The 23451-nt window shown below is 43.5% G+C and overlaps 1 protein-coding gene across 1 annotated transcript in view; it reads right to left on the bottom strand.

The window, feature by feature from the left end:
* LOC121284946 (low-density lipoprotein receptor-related protein 1-like) overlaps window positions 1-23451 on the bottom strand; it is a 1922347-nt gene that overhangs the window by 1555611 nt on the left and 343285 nt on the right. The window contains exon 2 of the mRNA XM_041200912.1: window positions 18908-19030. Coding sequence (XP_041056846.1) covers window positions 18908-19030 — 123 coding nt within the window. The remainder of the gene's footprint in view (window positions 1-18907; window positions 19031-23451) is intronic.

Below are 23451 nucleotides of genomic sequence, written 5' to 3'. Positions count from 1 at the left end.
AGATAAGGGGTGAAAAGCAGTGTTTTGCCATCTGATGGCTCATTTAGTGCTTACACCTGAATACAACAGAAAACAGAGTCTTTGAGCTGTTTTTTCATGTTGGAGACCGAATCAGAAAGTGGGGTTAATCTCACCATTGCAATTGCACTATCACAGCCCTGCCTCTGTTTCTAGAATGCTGGCAGACAGAATTTTGCAGGGGTCCAGGCTCTAACTGGCCTGGAAGCAGGTGTGGATGCAGTCTGAGTCCAGAGGTGGGCAAGTTAAAAGGCCCCCTGCATTCCCAAAAAACTTCATCTGGTGCTTCCAAAGCAATCAGCGGCACACTTACATACGGTTAGATCTTTTAGCTACTTTAAAACATACCCGCATCCCCCCACCACCACCTACTTTATGAACAGGGCTTACAAGCCCTATTTACACAGTTGGGAGCCATTGAATAGCTCATAAAACATTGGGTAAAGAAATGGACTCTTCAAAGCAACTTTACAAACAATGGACTTGTTAAAGGATAAGGCAATTTGGTTACAGGCAAGAGCCCATAAAGCTCCCCAAGTAAACAAACAGACTTCAGAACTGCTATCTCAATAGATGTCTAGACTGCAAACAAAAAAGAAATGGGAAAAGATTAAACATTTACACTTGGTTATCATACTAGACTACCATTTCAATAGTGTGAAATATATTCTACCTTTTATCCATTAGATCAACTTTTTTGACTCACCTTAAGATTTTTATATATTTTGTCACGAAGAGATATTAATGCGTATAATGCTACTGGAAATTATTTTTTTTAAATAGAACTCTAGTGGGAGTCTGTGTCTAGGTGTGTGTCTGTGTGTGCCTTAATTGGATTAAAGCCAGCCAGTCTGGGTGCTTTAATGTATTGTAGTTTTGAGATGTTAATTGGGTGAATAGTAAGGAGAAGAGTAAGGTAAAGTGTTCATATGCATTTGTTGAATAAACCATTTAAGACTGCAGGTAAAATCTTGCACCTAGCCAGAAGAAGCCAAACAATGTGTTTATTTTTTCAGCTTAATAATAATATCGGTGCTATGAAAGGGGTTGTATTGTTAGAAGAGCTGAAGTTCAAAAGACCCAGTGATACAATGGGAAAATTTCAAAGGGAAAGTTAGGTATATAAAGAAAGGAGTTTGTATGTGTAAGGTAGAGGTGGTTAAGGTCTAACCAGCCTGTATGCCTCCAACTAACTGGCAAAGGAACCTCATTTGGAATTTATAAGGTCAAATGTGCTTTGCCTGGTGTCTATTTAAAGTCTATGGGTTACAGCTGCCTTAGTGGAGATTTACCTGTGGGTGATTAATTTGAGGATTTGTTAAAAAGCTATTATAGTAGTAATTTGTAGCCATGTGTATGTGTTTAATTTGTTGTTAAAATAATAAATGCTTAATTTAGTTTTATATAAAAACCACAAGGCTCGGTGATCTTATTCCTACTGAATTCAAAGTCTGCATCTCAAAGTTAAAAAGTGCAAAAATGGATTATGACAGTTGGTACAAATTTCCCGTGGGGATTTGAACAACTCCGCCTTTATCATTGGCTGTGTCATAATAATTTTCATTATTAATATTTTGCTTGACAGCCTGTCAATTGGTAGAAGTAACAATCTGGCAAACACATTGGGCAGAATTGCTCCAGATTTGCACAAAGTGCGGTAGTGGGCAGGGAAAAGGACATTTTACCCGCCGGCCGCAATGGAGGGTTTTCACACCATATCGCCCCATTCCTGGCGTGTCCCACCTCATCAATAATGGTTTCCTGGGAAACACGCTGGATCATTGGCGGGGCGGCCACTGATTTGCCCGCCCCACTGTCACCTCAGCCATTGGTAATCTGGGCACCATATTCAAAGGGAGCCCCTGCACAGAGATAGCACTCTCTAAGGAATTGGAAGCTGCTGCAAAGCCATAGCTGCCAAAGGGAGGAAACATGCTGCCCCCAAATTTTGTGACGCCTTCCTTGGGCACCTACTGGAATGCAGTGGAGGACCACTGCGAAGTCCTGTACTCCTGCTCTGGGAGAAGACCAGCAAACAAGGTCACCAATCCAGCATGGGAGGTGGTGGCAGCAGTGATCAGCACCAACACCCTGCAAGAAAGGACAGCCACTCGGTGTCGAAAGAGGATGAATGACTTCCTCTGTTCTGCCAGGGTAAGTCTCTCTCCTCATCAATCACAACTCACACACTCACAAACCCATCACTTATCCCCAGGGATCTCACTCATTGCCACTTCAAGGGACATCACCATTCACTCTCTCATACATGCCTTCATCTGCCTTGTGGATCATGTCCTCATCCCACCATGGCATCACTCGCCTCCCACGCATGCCAGACAGCCTTCTCATCTGACCTGGCAGGTATCCTGCTTACACTCTCTCCACCTGTTTTCATGCAGGACAAGCTGGCACATAACAAAAGGAGTGGTTGCAGGCTGGTGGAGGGAGTCTTGACTTCAAGGTCCTCCCAGACTTTGAAAATAGAGTCATCTAGCTGGCCGGTGTCGATCTGGAACATTCCGATGCTGACTGTGAGGACAGCAGTGCTCAACCAAGTGGGGATCCAGCAGTGCAACGTCCATCAGACAACCATGCTGTGAGTGAGTTCCCCTGTTCTGTAGTCCCCTGCTGTGCACTAATTATCTCTCCTTGCTTTTGCAGGCACATCTGGGAAGCAGCCGAGGGAGTCCATGAGCTACCTCCTCGACCCATGCCCAAAAGACACCTCGGAAAAAGAATCTGATGATACCCTAATTGAAGACCCTTCACAGCGCTCACCCACACCCTCCACCAGCTCAGTGACACATACCCCATTGGAAGGTAGTTCTACAGTAGCTTCAGGGTCACAATCTGGTGACCACATCGCACTTTCTGATCCACAGCAAATAGCAGCAGGGACTTCCCAGATTTCTGGAACTCAGAAGACTGCTTGAAGCCAGAAATCGGCTGAGTCTGAGTCAGATGAGGAGCCTCTGGACTCGGTCATACCTCAGTTGCTTGAGCAGCAAAGGCAAGCTCGGGAACATCAAGAAGGCATGTCCATCTCAATCTTCATATTGCAAAGCGCAATGGAGGAGTCCGTCTGCCTTCAGTCTGAGGTGATAATGCTGGCATGACAATGCACTGAGGTCAACAGTAGCAGGATGGTGGCCACAATGGAGACCTTGGCAGGACATCAGTCCTGCACTGCTGTGTGGGCTGAATTCCATCACTGATGCCATAGTTGGCCTCCAACAATGTCAATACGAGACAGATGCGGGGCAGCTCGATCTCACTCCAGCTTCCCCTTCTCCTCAAGGATTCAGCCAGGGGCCCTTGAACACTCATAGGGAGGGGAATCAGCAGGTGCATACCCCAAGACCATCCAGCCAGGTGACACAGCCCATCCAAATCCCTTCTTCCTGTGACCCCAGCAGTTCCAGCTCCACAGGCCAAGGAGGGTGCCACTGCCACACAGCAGGACCCTGAAAGCAGGTCAGGGCCCTTCAAGTCTCGGCCATCCAGAGGACGCCCGTCAAGGTCATCACAGGCAGGGTGTAGCAGTCAGCTGGCTGCCTTCCATCTCCGCTGTGGATGTCGGGGGAGCACCAAGATGTAACAGCAGGATTAGGAAAGTTAAAAAGATGTATTTGCACAGCCTTGGCGCGAGTATTAATCACTTGTACTTAATGTTCACTATTGTAAATAAACTCCAATGAATGTCTCCTTGCCTATGGTTCCTTGCACAGGATAAAGGCAGGTGTCTTAGTCCAGGAGCTCTTCCCTGTGCAGTGTGTAACCTTCAGACCAAAGTGATGGTTTGGCTTCACACTCACTGGACACGTTAGTGATGTTTGCACCTCAATGGATCTTGTTATTGCTGCCACAAAGTTGTGGGCAGGCATCACCGAGTTCCACCATTCTCTGCACCTTTGAGGCGGGGCTGGCCCCCCATCTCTTCAGCATCTGTGACTGGTGATGCTGTGCACATGAAGGGGTCAGGTGCTGAAGGCTGACAAAGGATCAGGTGCACTTAAAGTTTCACAGCTACATCTCCATGACATGACCCTGATCACAGAGCACAAGTGAGCTGCCCTCAGCCACAGAGGAATCAGACATTCACAGAAGCTATGTGAAGATCTATGGACTGTTCTCACTGCATGTCGTCATCATCCTCCTGGAATCTAGTGAGTATTAGGGCCTCTGCTGCATGTCCATGATATGAGTCTGAGCATTAAGCACTGTGAACTGCCCTCAGCCACACAGGAATCAAACACTCACAGGTGCAAGTTGAGGATGTCAGGATTGCTCTCATGCATCTCATCATCATCCTCCACAGCAATGAGGGCCTCCCAAGCACACCTGCCTCATCTGGTCAGTGCGATGGCCTCATTGCCCGCATCCTTGCATTCATCATCATCATCTCCTTCGACAGCCCCCTCATTGGAAGATACGTGTCGTTCCTCCATCTCCTCCTCAGCCAGGTCATTGCAGTGTCAGGGTGTGGAGTGAGCAGCAAGTGACGATGATGTGTGACACCCTTGGTGAATAGTGTTTCAGCGCTTCACCAGACCTGTCGAGGCGCCAGAACCCAATTTTCAATATGCCTGTTGCTTGGTCCACCAAAGTCCAGGTCGCAGCATGAGCCTCATTGTACCATTGCTGTGCTGTAGTCTGAGGCTACCGCACGGGTATCATCAGCTATGTCCTCTGTGGGTAGCCACTTTGCCCATGGAGGCAGTCCTGCTGCCTCTCTGGACCCTGAAAGATGTCAGGGATCTGAGAACACTGAAGATGTGGGAGTCATGGATGCTCCCTGGGAATTGTGCGCAGACTTGCAGGATGTGTTTGTGGTGGTCGCACACCAGCTGAACATTCAGCGAGTGGAAGCCCTTGTGGTTGCCGTAGTTAACTGCTGGTTGTCATGGAGGTCTAAGCACCACATGAGTGCAGTCAATTGCACCCTGCACCTGTGGAAAACCAGAGATCTGTGCAAATCGCACCGCTCTTCCTTCCTGGCTTTCCTGAAATGCACAAAGACCTGTGCCTTTGTGAAGACAGCATCCGTGACCTCCGAGATACACTTATGCATGGAGGCTTGCGCAGTCCTGCACTGGTCACCTGTAGAGCCTTAGAAGGAGCCACTGGCGTAATAATTGAGCACCACGGTCACTTTCACGGCCACTGGCTGTGGATGCCCTCCATGTCACCGTGGTGCCAAATCCTGCAGCAGATGGCATATGTGACCGACCAGTTACCTGGACATATGCATCTTTGGTGACACTGATTCTCAGTCATCTGCAGGAATGACAGGTACAGTGTATGGACCTTCATCTAGCGAGGCACTTACAAGCGACGGCTCGCTGTGGATCTTCAGTTGCGTGTGCATCAGGCCCTGCCACCTCTTCATCTTCAGGGAGGTGCTCCTCCCTTTGCCGAGCAGGCGCCTCTGCTGCTCTCATCTTTTTCTGTGGCCTTTGTAAACCATGAGCCATAGCGTTAAATCACCAGGCTCCATAATCCTGATGTTGTCCTCCTGCAGGGTCAAAGAAAGTGATGCATGAGTTAGCATAAGTGCACTGAGAACTTCTCTTGGTCAAGTCTGAAGGGCCCTTCACGCATGCAGGAGAGTGCTGGCCACCACTTGGATGGTCAGTATGAAGTGCACACCTCTGTTCCACTCCACTTGACCAATTGGTGGCAGCTTTGGCTATTGGGCCGCATGGTGTGCTCTCAGCTGAGACGCATGCATTTTCCTAACCTCACTATTTCCCGATTCTGGCTATTGTTTGCTGAGTAGCTACATCTTCCAATCACATCGGTCATAACTCACCTTAATAAACAAAGATGCAACTCATGCTATAGCATTTCACAATGAATTATATAGATGACAAAAAACCGTTTTACTTAGCTTGTAAACTCTCCCTGCCTCCAATTCATGGTTCACATCTCTACGCAGCTGCTGTAAACTTGACAGCTACTGAAGTCCAGCCAACTCCATGAAAATTAAAGAAAATAATATCTGAGGTGGGATCCCAATGAGCCCACAGCACTGCTAGTTTTACCCTTCATAGGAGACAGTTGGTTCAGGGACACACTCCCTCCTCCACCCTCATCAAAATAGCCAAGGGCAGGAATGGAGAAGGAAACACTAGATGCCCTGCTTGACCACCAATATTTTCGGTGTCACCTCAGTTTGGTCTGCATCAGGACTTTCAAAATCAGAACCTTTATGTTCAATTTTACTAACATAGAAACATAAAAAATAGGAGCAGGAATAGGCCATTCAGCCGTTTGAGCCTGCTCAGCCATTCATTATGATCATGGCTGATCATCCAATTCAATAACTTTCTCCCGCTTTCTCCCCATATACTTTGATCCCTTTCGCCCCAAGAACGAAATCTAACTCCTTCTTGAAAACATACAATGTCTCAACTACTTTCTGTGGTAATGAATTCCACAGGCTCACCACTCTCTGGGTGAAGACATTTTTCCTCATCTCAGTCCTAAATGGTCTACCCCATATCCTCAAACTGTGACCCCTGGTTCTGGACTCCCCCACCATTGGGAACATCCTTACTGCATCTAGTTCTGTTAGAATTTTATAGATTTCTATGAGATCCCCCCTCATTCTTCTGAACTCCAACGAATATAATCCTAATCGACTCAATCTCTCCTTATATGTCAGTCCCGCCATCCCAGGAATCAGTCTGGTAAACCTATGCTGCACTCCCTCTATAGCAAGAACATCCTTTCTCAGATAAGGAGACCAAAGCTGCACACAACATTCCAGGTGTGGTCTCACCAAGGCTCTGTATAATTGCGGCAAGACATCCCTGTTCCTGTACTCGAATCCTCTTGCTATGAAGGCCAACATACCATTTGCCTTCTTTACTGCCTGCTGCACCTGCATGCTTACCTTCAGCAACTGGTGTACAAGGATACCCAGGTCTCATTGCACATTTCCCTCTCTCAGTTTATAGCTATTCAGATAATAATCTGCCTTCCTGTTTTTGCTACCAAAGTGGATAACCTCACATTTATCCACACTATACTGCATCTGACATGCATTTGCCCACTCACTCAGCTTGTCCAAATCATACTGAAGCATCTCTGCATCCTCCTCACAATTCACCCTCCCACCTAGCTTTGTGTCATCTGCAAATTTGGAGATATTACATTTAGTTCCCTCATCTAAATCATTAACATATATTGTGAATAGCTAGGGTCCCAGCACCGATTCCTGTGGTACCCTACTAGTCACTCCCTTCCAATTCGGAAAAAGACCCATTTATTCCTACTCTTTGTTTCCTGTCTGCCAACCAGTTTTCTATCCATCTCAATACACTACCCCAAATCCCATGAGCTTTAATCTTACATGCCAATCTCTTATGCGAGACTTTGCTGAAAGCCTTCTGAAAGTCCAAATAAACCACATCCACTGGCTCCCCTCATCAATTCCACTAGTTACATGCTTGAAAAATTCCAGTAGATTTGTCAAGCATGATTTCCCTTTCGTAAATCCATGCTGACTCTGTCTGATTCTGCCACTATTTTCCAAGTGCTCTGCTATTAAATCTTTTATAACAGACTCAGAATTTTCCCCACTACTGACGTAAGGCTGACTGGTCTATGATTCTCTGTTTTCTCTCTACCTTCCATTTTAGATACATTAGCTACCCTCCAATTTATTGGAACTGTTCCAGAGTCTATAGAATCTTGGAAGATAACCACCAATGCACCCACTATTTCTAGGGCCATTTCCTTAAGTACTCTGGGATGTAGATTACCAGGCGCTGGGGATTTATTGACCTTCAACCTCATCAATTCCCCAACATCATTTCCTTACTAATACTGATTTCTTTCAGCTCCTCCCTCTCACTAAACCCTGTGTTCCCCAACTTACTAGATGAATAAAATACACATTGCCCTTCAAAAGCCTAGTAACTTGGATTATCATGTACAGATGCCAAGCTTTTGCTGCTTGGTTGATTTCTATATCAAACAGCTTGCCTGTAGCTTTTGGGCAGCTCATCTCTCAAACACCAGTCATATTCCCATATCAGTTTTATGTAATTGTAGCTTTTCTAAAACGAAGCCAATTTTAATTTACATTTTTTTGCTAATTCAAAGTTATGTGTGAATATATAGAGAAAATGTTCATATTAGTTACAATAATAAATTCTTGTTACAATAATAAAAAAAATTCTTACTGTAATAATGAAACATTAAAGAATACATTACTTACTGCTTAAATATGGTGTTCCCCTTGTTGATTTCTCCTTATTCTCTCTTTTCCTACCTACTCTGCCTCTGATCTAACCATTCTAAGCCTTTATTCTAATTAAGTATAAAATATTAAAATATATTCTTGGGCCTCCTTACTTCACCCATTTTGGAGGAGGATGCAACTTGTTTGTTTTTGAGAGAAGTTTTAATGGGCTGAAGATCAGCTTCAGTTGTGAATCACACTAGAATTGGAAACAATTTAAAGCCAAGAAGCAAATTCATCCTTTGTTCTGGAACAGCTAAAATGCACTATCATGGACCAACAAGTACAGCCCAAAACCTATAGCAGTTTTGATTCACAAATCTGTTGTGCATTGATGTCTTAATATGTGCAAATTGTAGAACGTTCATTTAAAATCCTCTTGGCACTTCAATAGTTTCCTTGCAAAAGAATCACAAGTTTTTCTTGCGGAGTACCTAGCCACACATTTAATTGTCATTACACAATCATTGCACAAAACAGACAAATAAAATCTCTGATTAAATATTCCTAACATCAGTGTTAGGAAAAAGAGGGAATGAGAGCAGTAAATTATCAAGATATCAATACTCCATGTTCAATAAAAAATATAGGATGAAATATAAATAAAACATAGGTGATTAAAAAAAGTGATTCAGATGCATATGTATGACAATCTGTTTCGCCATTCATTGCCAGACCTAGCTGGAACACATACAGCAATAATCGGGTCCTGTTCTTACCTGCCCAATCTGCTCAATTTTCCAGGATGAACTTGGAGTGCAAATAGCCTCTGGCTTCTTTTCTCTAATGCAACTGGACTTTTAAACTCCTCTCCTCTACCTCCCCCACCCTCATCTCAAAAAACGATTGGGGAGCCCATGGATTTCTTTGTCACTGAGATTGAGATCATCCATTCAGTTTCCTCTGCTACTTCCCTCTTTCTCCTTAGCCCATCTAGATAAACTTTCTCCAAGGCCTCCCTGTCTCTCCTCATGTCGTCCCTGAGCTCAACTTGTCATGAGGCCCATCTCCCTCGACTCTATTCCCACTAAACTCCTGTCCACTCTTCCACACTCCCACATTAGCTAATATTGTTCATGTTTATCTCTCCACAGGTACTGTCTCCCTCTCCTTCAGATCGACTGTCATTCCGCCTCTCCACAAGAAAAAAAACATTAATCACTATCATTTTGAATGACCTCTTGATCTTCAACTTCCCATTCCTATCCAACATCTAATTTTTCTCCAAAGTCTTTGAATGTGCCGTTGCTTCCAAAATAAGTATCCAATTTCCCTGAACTCCACGTCGGAATCCCTCCAATTAAGTGTTCAACCCTGCTCCAGTGCCAAAATGGCTCTCAAAGTCACAGATAATCATACTCGCAGATTTCCAACTGGAAAAATGGGCCAGAAAATGGCAGATGGAATTTAATGCAGAAAAGTGTGAGGTGTTGCATTTTGGAAGGACAAACCAAGGTAGGACATACACAGTAAATGGTAGGGCACTGAGGAGTGCGGAGGAACAAAGGGATCTGGGAGTTCAGATACATAATTCCCTGAAAGTGGCATCACAGGTAGACAGGGTTGTAAAGAAAGCTTTTGGCATACTGGCCTTCATAAATCAAAGTATTGAGTATAGGAGTTGGGATGTTATAGTGAGGTTGTATAAGACATTGGTGAGGCCAACTTTGGAGTAGTGTGTGCAGTTCTGGTCGCCTAACTACAGGAAGGATATCAGTAAGATTGAAAGAGTGCAGAGAAGATTTACTAGGCTGTTGCCGGGTCTTAAGGAGTTGAGTTACAGGGAAAGATTAAACAGGTTAGGACTTTATTCCTTGGAGCATAGAAGAATGAGGGGAGATTTGATAGAAGTTTACAAAATTGTGAGGGGTATAGACAGAGTAAATGTGAGTAGGCTCTTTCTACTTAGATTAGGAGAGATAAACATGAGAGGACATGGCTTTAGGGTGAAATGGGAAAGGTTTAGGGGGAACATTTGGAGGAATTTCTTCACTCAGAGTGGTGAGAGTATGGAATGAGCTGCCATCTGACGTGGTAAATGCGGGCTCACTCTTAGGTTTTAAGAATAAATTGGATAGATACATGGATGGGAGAGGTCTGGAGGGTTATGGACTGGGTGCAGGTCAATGGGACTAGCGGAATAATATTTCGGCACAGACTAGGAGGACCGAATGGCCTGTTTTTCTGTGCTGTAGTGCTCTATGGTTCTATGGTTCTATAACATCCTATGTGACCGTAGCAAAGGTAACCTATCCATCCTCATGCTACCCAGCATGGCTGCAGCATTTGGCACCACACCATCCTCCTCCGATACTTCTCCACTGTTGCCCTTCTTGAGGGGTTGGGGGGATTGTGAAGGATGTGATTTGCCTGATTCCATTCTTGTCAATCCAATCACAGCCAAAGACTCACCTGAAATGGCTACTCTTCCTGCTCAAGCCCAATTACCTCTTCTGTCCCCCAAGGATTTAACCTTGCCATCTTCTATTTTTCACCTATATGCTGGTCTTCAACTGAAAGTACAACATCAGCTTCCATATATGCCTTGACAACACTCATTCCACTTCATACACCTCCCTTGATGGCTCCACTATCTCTAAACTGTCTGATTGCTTGGCAGTCATACCATACTGGATAAGCAGAAATGTTCTCTATCTAAATATTGGGAAGGCAAATGCCTTTGTTTGCCAAAAACCCCACTTGCTAGCCATTGACTCCATCTCTCTCCTTAGCAACAGTCTGAAGCTGAATCAAACTGTTCATAAACTGCGTTTGATATTTGATTCCAAGATGAGCTTTTAACCACTTATCCATGTCATAACTAAGACTGCTAGTAGGGTAGTGATATGGGCAATGCTAACCAGAGTGTGGCAGGAAGGGACAGTGCACAAAAATTTAAGAGTGCACCAGCAGAAAAGGCCAGAGTTTGCAAGAATATTAAAAAAGAACAGATTTGAACGCTCTGTATCTGAATGTGCACAGCATTCATAAAAACTGGATGAATTGATAGTACAGATATAAATAAATATGTATTACATGATAGTCATTGGCCATTGACAGGTCGGTGGGCATGCAGCTGATTTTGCTGCGCCCCCCACCTTCCTGAATATTTAAATGGGGCGTGGTGACATTGGGAGTTCCGCCTGACGTCACCACGTGTCATTTTACGTGTCGGCGAGTGGGCCCTGCCCCTGCCCCCGCTCACCGACGGTAAAATCCAGCCCAAAGAGTCTACACAAGGGTTTAGGTAAGTAAAGTGAGTGGGCAAAGTGAGTGGGGAAAATTAGCAAGTGGTATATAATGTTGAAAAATGTGAACTTGCACAATTTGGCAGAAATAATAAAAAAAACAGCATATTAAGTAAATGCAGAAAGATTGCGGAACTCAGGTACAGAGAGGTCTGGGTGTCCTGGTACCTTAAACATGAAAAGTTAGTATGCAGGTACAGCAAGTTATTAGAAAGGCAAATGGAATGTTATAATTTATTGCAAGGGGAATTGAGTATAAAAGTAGGGAAGTGTTGCTACAACTGTGCAGGGCCTTAGTGAGACCACATCTAGAGTGCTGTGTACAGCTTTTGTCGCCTTACTCAAGAAAGGGTGATTTGCATTAGAAGCAGTTCAGAGAATGTTCACTTGACTGATTCCTGAGATGAAGGGGTGACTTATGTGGAAAGGTTGAGCAGGTTAGTCCTATATCCACTAGTGCTTAGAACAATGAGAGGTGATTTCAGTCTTAAATGGCCTACCCTGTATCCTAAGAATGTGATCCCTTGTTCTAGACACCCAGCTAGAGGAAACATCATCCTTGCATCCAGCCTGTCCCACCCTGTCAGACAAACCAACTCTGGCCTTTTCTGCTGGTGCATTTTTAGGTTTTTGTGCTGAGCCCCTTCCTGCCACACTCTGGTAAGCATTGCCTCCTTTTTACAGAACTAGCTGCTGTAAAGTAAGTTTAATTGTCCAGTGTGAACGTTATGGAATCGGTGAATGGGTGAATGGATGAATGAATAAATGGACAGGATGGTAGGATGGGTAGCTGGGTGAGGTAAGTGAGTAGGGTGGCAGGTGGGTAGGGTGGGAAGGTGGGCGAGCGAGTAAGTGGGTCAGGAGGGGTAGTCAGGTTGGGGGCTAGTCAGGTATGTTTGGGGGCTAGTCGGATGATGGGAGATAGTCAAGCCTGGCTGGAGGTGTTGTCAGGTATTTGTGGTTTAGCATAGGTGGGATGGGTAGTGGGTCACAGGGTCAGTTTGAGTGATGGGTTGGGGGAAGGCGGCGGGGGGGAGGTTGGTTGGGTTGGGGGGGGTATCAGTTCTGTAGTTACTCAGGAGTTATACTAGGATTTTTTTGTTTAACATTTCCTGGATAACCATTAAAGTACCACAGAACTTACCTCTAACTCAGAGTCAGAGACGTTCGTGGAGGGTTTTGGGGAGCAGGGGAATTGCTCAGCAGAAGTTCAAACTTCCTGGGCAATTTCCACAGAGAACAGCGCGCTGAGATTTCTGCGAGGTCCTGATGTGCGTTTTGGATTGTACGTCTGGTCTCTGATGATTCAGAGATGAGAAGATCTGGGCCACTATGACAGCAAGTTAAAGAATAAAGGGCAGTTAGGATAATCAGGCAGTGGAAACACTGGGTAGAATTAAAAAAAAACAATAAAGGATGCAAGACTCTGGTGGGAGTTATCTTCAAACCTCCTGACAGTAACGATATAGTGATAGAATGCATACATTGAGAGGCAAGTGAGATATGTAGTACAAGCAAACTGGCTACAAGGAGAGCATTTAATTTTATCTCCTCTAGTGGAGCAATCCAGAATAAATGGGCATAACCTTAAATTAGGGCCAGGCCAATCAGGGGTGAAACCAGGAAGCAACTTTTCCCTCACACGTGCAGTAGAAAAGTCTGGAACTCTGTCCCCATAAAAAGAATTGTAGTTGTTAGTCAATTAAAGCTTTCAAGGTCAAGACCAATAGATTTTTGTTATGTCGGGATATAAAGGGCAAGGGTCAAAGGCAGGTAAATGGGGTGAGGTATATATCAGTGATAATCCAATTGAATGGCAGAGCCAACTCGAAGGGCTGAATGGTCTACTCCTATTTCTATATTCTTTTCTGCATAAAACAGCAAAAACTATTTTGAACGTATATTTAAAATTACCTTCCGGGCAAATGTGAATTTCCATTATAAAATGGTGCAATATAAAATCACTGGAAAATGATTAAATGCCAAGTTATCACAGTGATCTATTGTTGTCGTAATATAATGCTTTTCAAAAAAGAAACATTGGCCCATGTCGTCTAGAGCAGCAGCAATGCTGTGCGCATTGCCGCTATGTGCAAAGATCCGCCTGAGCTGATGCTGCTGTGCTTTATTTCCCACCCAGGCTATCACAGAAATTTACAGTGTCTCCCGGCGAGCTCCGTCAGACTGGAGTAGAGTTGGGGAAGACAGGACACAACTCCTTTTTATGGCACCCGCTGCTGTATTCTGTCTGGTAAGTTTTTAGTCTTAGAGGGTGGGTGAGGTTGGAGGGTCGTCAGATCTGCTCAGGGGTCAGTCAGGTCAGAGATAGTCGGCTTGTATCTGGGGAGTCAGTTGTGTAGTTAGCCAGGTGTTAGACCAGGTTTTAATCTATCTAGTATTTCCTAGTGAACTCTGAAGCCGTGGATCTGGCCAAAGTCTCCAGAGTAGCAGACATCTGTGGAGAATCCCGGGAAGCAGAGGAATTGCCCATCATAAAGTTTAAGCTTCCTGGGCAATTCCCACGTAGGTCCGCACGTCAGGACTTCCGCAGTGTCCTGACTGGCATCTTCAGTCATATGTCTGCTTTGCAACAATCCAAAGACCAGAAAACTTGGGCGAAGATCTGCATAATGATTGCCACTGCTACTGCTGAGAATCTCCCATAAGCTTCAGCTGAATGCAGATTACTGCACATAGTATTCTGCTAACACAGAATTTATATGTATTACACAGAAATGCTATCTTGTTCCTGGATGTATAACTCATCCTGAAATGGTTTCATTGACTATCAATGAGTGCAAGCAGACTAGAAAAGTAAGGCACCTTGGATGTAAGGTTTTTGCATGCACTCTCCCATTACCTTTGTTTTTCAGAGGGGATTTAAATGTGATACAAACATTACTGACCACTGCCACCTCATCACCCCCAAACCACCCTCCAACCACCATCTAATCAACATTTTTAAAAACTTGGGTAGCTAAAATACAGAAATCTCTTACAAACTATGATACTAAATTGATTATTTCATGACTCCTTCATGGATTAAGGTCAAGTGATTGATCAGGAGAGGCATCAACATAAAATTACATAAATATTTAATGTAAAAGATAAAGTATTATTCAAGTTTATTTGTTCAACTTAAGCTAGGGATGTAGGACCAAAGATCATAGACGAGAATTAATGAAAAGTAAATCTAAAACATATTTAAGAATTGAATTACTCAAAGAGCAATTAATAGCTAGAGCGCTAGGAAGAGTAGTAGAGACAAAAATATTGCACCTGTTCAAGGTATTATTGCGGGGTGTAATTGGACAGTTAGGGTATCAAAAAGACGAGACATAGTGGCTTAACTTTTATGTGCCTTCACCTTATGGGCAGAATTTTCCGTGCCCGCTTGTGTTGGGCATGTTCGATGGTGCGGGCAGGCAATATGGCAAGAAGGCCAAATGTCGGTTTCATGACGTTGTGAAGCCAATTTGCAATTGTCTGCTCGGCCCGTCAATGGCGGACCACGTTTCCCACTGTCAGACGTCAGGAATCTCATTGCAATACATCTGCATTTTATAATAAGTCCATCCTTCCAGAATCATTCCCCCCACTGGATCATCCGCCCACGTCGGCAGGAAAACATGCCGGTGCAGAACACATCTTTACAAGTATGACATGCAGAAGTCAAGACTTACCTTCAGGGCCTTGCTCACATTGGGGACACCTGAGGAGCAGAAAATGCTGGAGCCGTAGAGCAACGGGACCCTGGAGGAATGTTTATGACATGCTGGGTGGATTTTCACGGACATGGCTCTGCCGCAAAGCAGCTCACGGAAGGTGGAAAGTCACTGTTGAGGGTCTTCTCACAACGGGTGATGGTCGAGGGGGTGGAGAGGAAGGTGCAGCTGTGTTTGGGGGAGGAAGATGCACGGGGGGTGGGGGGAGGGTGGAAGAGGAAGGTCTAGGGTCAAATGGGAGAGGAAGGTGTGTCGGGCGGGTGAGGTTGGGGGGGGGAAATGAAGGTGTTGGAGTGTGATGTTGGGAGTTGGGGATGAAGGTATTGGTGGGGTGAGATTGGGACGGGGGTCAAAGGTGTCAAGGGGGTGTGAGGTGGGGAGGGGGGAGGGAGTACTGGGGGAGAACGGGGTACCCGGGGAGAAGACAGCAACTGGGGAGGTTGGTGTAAGGTGGGAGAAAGGTTTAAGGGAAGGTGTTTAGAGGAGGAAAGGAATCCAGAGAGGGGAAGGAGTCCAGGGGTAGTCAGGAGACCAGGGGGATGAAGGATCTGGAGATGGGAAGGAGTAAGGGTGGAGGAAGCAGTCAGAAAGGGGAAAAGACTGAGGGGTGGGGGTGAGTCTGGGGGTGGGGGTTGTGGGTGGGGAGTCAGGGAAGGAGTTCCAAGAGGGCAAGGAGTTCCAACAGGGGAAGAAGTTCCAAGGGGGGAAGAGGTTCCAGAGGGGGAAGGGGTTCCGGGGGGATGGAGCCTGAAGTAGGGGGATGCCCAGGTGAACATGCAAGGGAGGGATCTGTTGAGTCCGTGACTGTCTCCTGGGGAGCAAACTGAGGGTGGGTATGGCAAGGGGAATGGTGAGAATGACTGAGGGCAGAGTGAGGTAGTAAGATAGGAGGGTTAAGGTGTAATGGTAACAATGGAAGGGACGGTGAGAGTGAACTTGGTAGGTTGGTTGGTAGGAACTCAGAGGCAGACATGGACCCTGGGCAGGAGGAGGAGGAGGAGGTTGGGGAGGTTAATGTGGATGTGGGTGAGATTTTCAGAAAGAAAGGGAACATACATGCTCACATGGACATCAAGGCGGGCCTGCATTGCATCCAAAAGGCACTCAAGAGATACGTTATTAAGCCTGGGGCTGCAGTCTTTCGAGGCCATGTCTTCTTTGTAGCAGTTGTGGGTTGGAAGCACTGAGAGGTGTGTGTGTGGCTGCACTTTAAATATGGTGCCTGGTGTGATGAAGTGGTGAGGTGATGGCTTGGAGGGTGAATGAGAGCCTACCCATCATTGAAACTGTGTGTTTCCCAGGAATGCATAATTAACGAGGCAGGATTGGGACGATACGGTGTGAAAACATGTCACTGCAGCTGGCAGGTACAATATCCTTCTTCCCACCTACAACTGCGCATAGTCCAAATATGGGACGATTCCACCCTATGTTATTATGAGGGAAAAGGCCTAGGTTTAATATTATGCTTACACTTCAAAAGAAGCATGTTACCATCCATTTATTAAAGGTAGCTACACTGTAATATTACATTATATATTAATCTTTTAGTCTTGGCAGAATGTGAGCTTAGGTGGGCTAGAAATCTAGATTTTCTTTTCAAAGTAATGATCGCCATACATGCTTCTGTAATAAAAACAGAAAATGCGGGAAAAAAACTCAACAGGTCTGGCAGCATCTGTGAAGAGAGAAACAGACTTAAAGTTTCAAGTCCTTTTTATAATCCTTTTTCCCCAACACCCCCCTCCCCCGCCACAAAACAGGGCCATTTGTTTCTATGTTGTGCTTTCACAGAGCTCTGACTCTTATTCTGCTATTAACATATCCTGCTATCATAGGTGCCACTATCGGCACCTTCTTTAGTCTTGAGCACTACCATTAACACTCCCTTTCTCTTCTGTTCACAACATCTTTGCCAATCTCTCCTTAGCTCCCACCTATCCCTGACCTTCTATTTTGCTGCATTCCCCCTTAAACAGTATAAAATCCATCACATTTTTACTTCTCTTTAGCTCTGAAGAAGAGTCATATGGAATCAAAATGTTAACTCTGTTTCTCTCTCCACAGGTGCTGCCAGACCTGCTGAGTTTTTCCAGCATTTTCTGTTTTTATTTCAGATTTCTAGCATCCGCAATATTTTGCTTTTACCTTAGCATACTGCTGTAATGTTGTACAATGCACTGAACCAATAGCTGTATTCCCTCTAAACCTTGAGGAAACCAGAGTAACAAAGGTTTCCTTCATCACTATCTGCCCCACAAAAGATTTTAGAATGAGAACGAAGTTCTCTCTTTCAGTTACGGTACTATATCTTATATTATGCTGGTAAGTCACAGCACAGATGCACAAGCACTAACCTGAAAAGTAAACATATTTGATTTTGGTGGGAGATTGACAGACTACAAAGTTTGTAAAAATAAAAGTGCATTTGTTCATGCTGAAAAATATTGCACCAGCTGTCTGTCAAGGCTGGATGTGCAGAGTTCATAATAAAACCATGAAAGCAATATTTTCAATATTCCTGCTGAGATAATTTTGGGTTCCTTTTTTTGAAACCATAGAAATTGATTAACAAAGGCAGATTAGGAGAAGAGTTTGATAACAAGGATATTGGCATCAACAGCAATTCACTGTTTTTCATTTTCACGGGTCCATGTATGTAAAGCTTTCAATGTTGTCAAATAAAAACACATATTTCCTTCCTTTTCCACTATTCCCTGAAGATGGCATCTCAAAGTGAGGCATGGTTCCAATGATGCCAGCTGTTATCCATTATTCTGTCCAAGTGAACATTCTTAATGTCGTTGCTTACATGGTTCTCGGTCAGCTATCAAACTATGGGAGACGTCACAGCTTATCCCATTTCCATAAGTGTTTTCCAGCAAGAGTAACTGGATAATGATCAGGAGAGGGTACCCTGGCTAATGTTTTCCCTCTCTGTCCAGAGATCACCAAACACAAAAGAGGGTGTGTTGTAAAATTCAGTTGCTTAGTGAGAAAACATTCGCCCAATGAGCCAACTTTGAACAGAAGAAATAATTTCATAATGGATGATTAAGATTGTCCCTCCTCATTTTAATTTCTTCAGCAAAACAGCTAAATTTCCATTTGCAAACAGATTGACTCATTTGATATGTTTAAAATTGCTCATTAAAGCATTTGCATCCAGTTCATTTAACAACAGTTCTTTTCATCCTCCAAAAAATACTTTGTACAGACTACAATTTGTTATTTTAAAACTTTCAACTGTCAACTTTGATAAAGCCAGCTTCTAATTCAAGTTCAATAGCTTTAGGCCAATTCAACTGGAGTCAGACTCAACCATCACTATTGTTCACTCATTCTAATTGACATCCACTAAATTCTAATTATACTAATCTTATTAGTTAAAAATATAAATAAGATTTTCTACATTAAATATTCAGTAGTCACATGTCAAATTAAATATATATCTAAAAAATACACATTCTAGAAAACTCCAACCACACCAGGACAAATTAACTATTGACAATCAAGAGAAAGGAGGCTTGTAGTGCTGACTTAAACGTCCTGAATATACTCAACTTAGTTCTACACTGGGCCATTGAAAAAGATAGTAATAATATTTATTTTTAAGCAATCATAAAGCTTGCAGACTGTTTTGTGAGGTTTGAAAGTCTACTTACACTGATCAATTGACTCGTCTGAATCATCGGAACAATCTGGTTCACCATCACATAGCCAGTTCAATGAGATGCAGGTTGTCTGGTCATAGCAGAGAAATTCAGCTGGTCCACATGTTTTGTGTTCTACAAATAAAACATAAAAGGTTATTAATAATAGAAGTAATCCAAATGAGTAGTTCAGTGGCTCAATGAAATACCCATCTTCATTCATCCCACCTTTCAAGATTATTGTTTTTTAAAATTTACACACAGTCAGATTATCCAATTAGGTGACCCCAAAAAGTATGCATTCAGCCAATAATGCACAAGCTAGTTATCTGAAAATTTGTACTGTAGCTTTGGCAAAATACAAACAGTGTTTTCAAACTCTAACAATCTAGCAGCTTGAACAGAGAAGTATACTAGGTCAGTCAGCTGACCATTTGAATTTGCTGCTGAACATCAAAATCAGTGTTACTACTTTTAAACTTAAACAGAGAAAACAAGAGCAAAATATGAAGTAATCGGCAAATGCAAAGGCTGTATATCAAAATCACCTGAGAGCTTCCTGGGACAGCTTTAGAAAGCCATAATGTTAAAATTAATTGTAAGGATTGGAGAATACATCATGAGAGCACCATTTTGTGGTTTCAGCTCTGACATTACATCAAAGAGCGTATGGGTGAACTGCAACAATTGTTTGTTCCTGTCTGGCGCAAAAGTAAAACAGGAAAGGTGGCCAAGTCATGGCTTACAAGGGAAATTAGAGATAGTATTAGATCCAAGGAAGAGGCATACAAACTGGCCAGAAAAAACAACAGACCTGAGGATTGGGAGCAGTTTCGAATTCAGCAAAGGAAGACCAAGGAATTGATTAAGAAGAGAAAAATAGAGTACGAGAGTAAGCTTGCAGGGAACATAAAAACTGACTGTAAAAGATTCTATAGGTATGTGAAGAGAAAAAGATTGGTGAAGACAAATGTAGGTCCTTCACAGTCAGAAACAGGGGAATTTATAATGGGGAACAAAGAAATGGCTGACCAACTAAATACATACTTTGGTTCTGTCTTCACAAAGGAGGACACTAATAAGATACCAGAAATGTTGGGGAACACAGGATTTAGTGAGAGGGAGGAACTGAAAGAAATCAGTATTAGTAGGGAAATGGTGTTGGGGAAATTGATGGGATTGAAGGTCCAATAAATCCCCAGGGCCTGATAATCTACATCTCAGAGTACTTAAGGAAATGGCCCTAGAAATAGTGGATGCATTGGTGGTCATCTTCCAAGATTCTATAGACTCTGGAACAGTTCCTACAGATTAGAGGGTAGCTAATTAAAAAGGGAGGCAGGGAGAAAACAGAGAATTATAGGCCAGTCAGCCTGACGTTAGGAGTGGGGAAAAATCTAGAGTCCATTATAAAAGATTTAATAGCTGAGCATGTGGAAAATAGTGGCAGAATCGGACAGAGTCAGCATGGATTTATGAAAGGGAAATCATGCTTGACAAATCTACTGGATTTTTTTGAGGATGTAACTAGCAGAATTGATGAAGGGGAGCCAGTGGATGTGGTTTATTTGGATTTTCAGAAGGCTTTCAGCAAAGTCCCCCATAAGAGATTGGCATGTAAAATTAAAGCTTATGAGATTGGGGGTGGTGTATTGAGATGGACAGAAAACAGGTTAGCAGACAGGAAACAGAGAGTTGGAATAAACAGGTCTTTTTCCAAATGGCAGGCAGTGGCTAATGGGGTACCGCAGGGATCAGTGCTGGGACCCTAGTTATTCACAATATATATTAATGATTTAGATGAGGGTATTAAATATAATGTCTCCAAATTTGCAGATGACACAAAGCTGGGTGGGAGGGTGAATTGTGAGGAGGATGCAGAGATGCTTCAGTGTGATTTGGACAACTGAGTGAGTGGGCAAATGCATGGCAGATGCAGTATAAAGTGGATACATGTGAGGTTATCCACTTTGGTAGCAAAAACAGGAAGGCAGATTATTATCTGAATGACTATAAATTGGGAGAGGGGAATGTGCAACGAGACCTGGGTTTCCTTGTACACCAGTCACTGAAGGTAAGCATGCAGGTACAGCAGGTGGTAAAGAAGGCAAATGGTATGTTGGCCTTCATAGCAAGAGGATTCGAGTACAGGAGCAGGGATGTCTTGCTGCAATTATACAGGGCCTTGGTGAGACCACACCTGGAATATTGTGTGCAGTTTTGGTCTCCTTATCTGAGAAAGGATGTCCTTGCTATAGAGGGAGTGCAGCGAAGGTTTACCAGACTGATTCCTGGGATGGCGGGACTGACATATGAGGAAAGATTGAGTCGATTAGGATTATATTCGCTGGAGTTCATAAGAATGAGGGGGGATCTCATAGAAACCTATAAAATTCTAACAGGACTAGCCAGGGTAGATGCAGGAAGGATGTTCCCGATGGTGGAGGAGTCCAGAACCAGGGGTCACAGTCTGAGGATATGGGGTAGACCATTTAGCACTGAGATGAGGAGAAATGTCTTCACCCAGAGAGTGGTGAGCCTGTGGAATTCGTTACCACAGAAGGTAGTTGAGACAAAACGTTGTATGTTTTCAAGAAGGAGTTAGATATAGCTCTTGGGGCGAAAGGGATCAAAGGGTATGGGGAGAAAGCAGGAGCAGGCTATTGAGTTGGATGATCAGCCATGATCATAATGAATAGCGGAGCAGGCTCGAAGGGCTGAATGGCCTACTCCTGCTCCTAGTTTCTATGGGCTGAATTTTTCCTTCTGCGAGCTGGGAGCAGGGCCCGCTCACTGACGTGAAAATGACATGGGATGATGTCGGGTGGAACCCCTAACATCATCCCACCGCATTTAAATATTCAGGAAAGTGGGGGGGACAGCGCGATCAGCTGTCTGTCCGCTGACCTGTCAATGGCCAATTGAGGCTATTGACAGGGTAATTGAAACAATTAAAGGCACTGCCTGTCCAACCATAAGGCTGGCGGACAGGCCAGGAGCCCCAGCGGCTTCTGAAAAAACATGAAACCTCATCCACTGGCGGGATGAGGTTTCAAGTCGGTTTTTAAAAAGTTTAATAAAGTTTTTGTGCACTTTATTAACATTTCCCATCTCGTGTGACATTGTCTCATGAGGGGGACATGTTCATGATTTTTAAAATTTTTCTGTTTTTACACTATGACAACCTTTCAGAGATCTCCCTGAGGTAGCACTTTGCCTCAGGGAGAAGTGTGCTCTTTCGCATTTGGGGAATCTACCCCGCCTACACAGGAAACGCATAGCACTTCCCATCGGCCATCATGCTGGGCGGGCCTTAAAATGGCGGCGGGGCTCGTTTCGGCGGCAGCGATTGGCTGCCTGCCCGCCAAGGGCAAAATTCAGCCATATGTTTCCATTAAGACCCTTATCTTCTTCAAGACTAATTCTATAGAAACTTTTATTTGCATAAATGGATGAGCAAATCTGCAACTGAAGATAAGTTTTGGTTTCAGCTCTACATTGTGAATTTCTCCCAGGTGTAATCTGTTGAGGGGTGAAAAACTAGACAAAAGCACTGAAAACAATAATTAGCAAGTAAAGACATGGTTAGATATATGTGATGACACTGTTGACCTGAACTGGGGAGGATAGCACATTGAATTCCGCGAAGCACAAGGTGTAAAAACTTTCTGTTGCAATGTTTGTGTAGAAAATTATACCCAATTTACAAAAGTATTTGCACAAAACTGTTTAAACAGCAAGGACAATTCAAAATGGTTAAATGGATAATGATTTTGTAAAGTAACTTCACTCACTTAATAGTTCTATTCTTTAACAATTGTATCGAGTTTGTCAAAAAGCCAACAATAGAGTGAAAATTGGATTGCAATTTCAATACTATAGGAATGGTCAAATAACAATGGATAACTGAAAATGTACTTAGGTGATTTGCTTCACTGTGGTATAAATATTACAATGCAGCAAAACTAATGTTTCAAAATAGAGGTTGTTTTTATAAAAGGGACCTTTAAATTCTGGTTATTTAGCAATAATTTAACAATTATTCATTTTTTTTAAAGTTGAAGAATTAATGCTTCCCTTTTAGCTAGAGACACAAGATGAACTGTATCCTCTAGCTTACAGAATGCTCAAAATGCTTTTGATAATTCAGATAGACATTCCAAGTAATATTTCAATTTAGTTAAATGCTCAATTATATCAATGTTTCATGGACTTGGACACATCCTTTAAATTTTCAGCATAGATAGAGTGATTTCATCAGCCCTAACGGATTCAATAATTTCAGCCACAGTTTACTTCCAAAAATGCTGCAATTTGTTGTCAATTCCAACAAGCTCTTCAAATTGATCCAGAGCTAGGGATTCTGGTGCTGAAACAGTTTCTATCACAGCAGCCCTCTCATCTGGGCTAAATCCTGGTGATCTGAAATAGTTTTTTGTTGTTATCTATGCATGCACTACTCTCCACGCTTGTACAACCATGCACATGGTATTCAGAATCAACACCTGTTTGGACAATCCAGATTCTTTTATATTGATATTTAGCAGAAGTCCATT

Source organism: Carcharodon carcharias, chromosome 12 (assembly GCF_017639515.1).
Source record: "Carcharodon carcharias isolate sCarCar2 chromosome 12, sCarCar2.pri, whole genome shotgun sequence".
Classification (NCBI taxonomy): domain Eukaryota; kingdom Metazoa; phylum Chordata; class Chondrichthyes; order Lamniformes; family Lamnidae; genus Carcharodon; species Carcharodon carcharias.
This window is presented reverse-complemented; position numbering and strand designations above follow the sequence as displayed.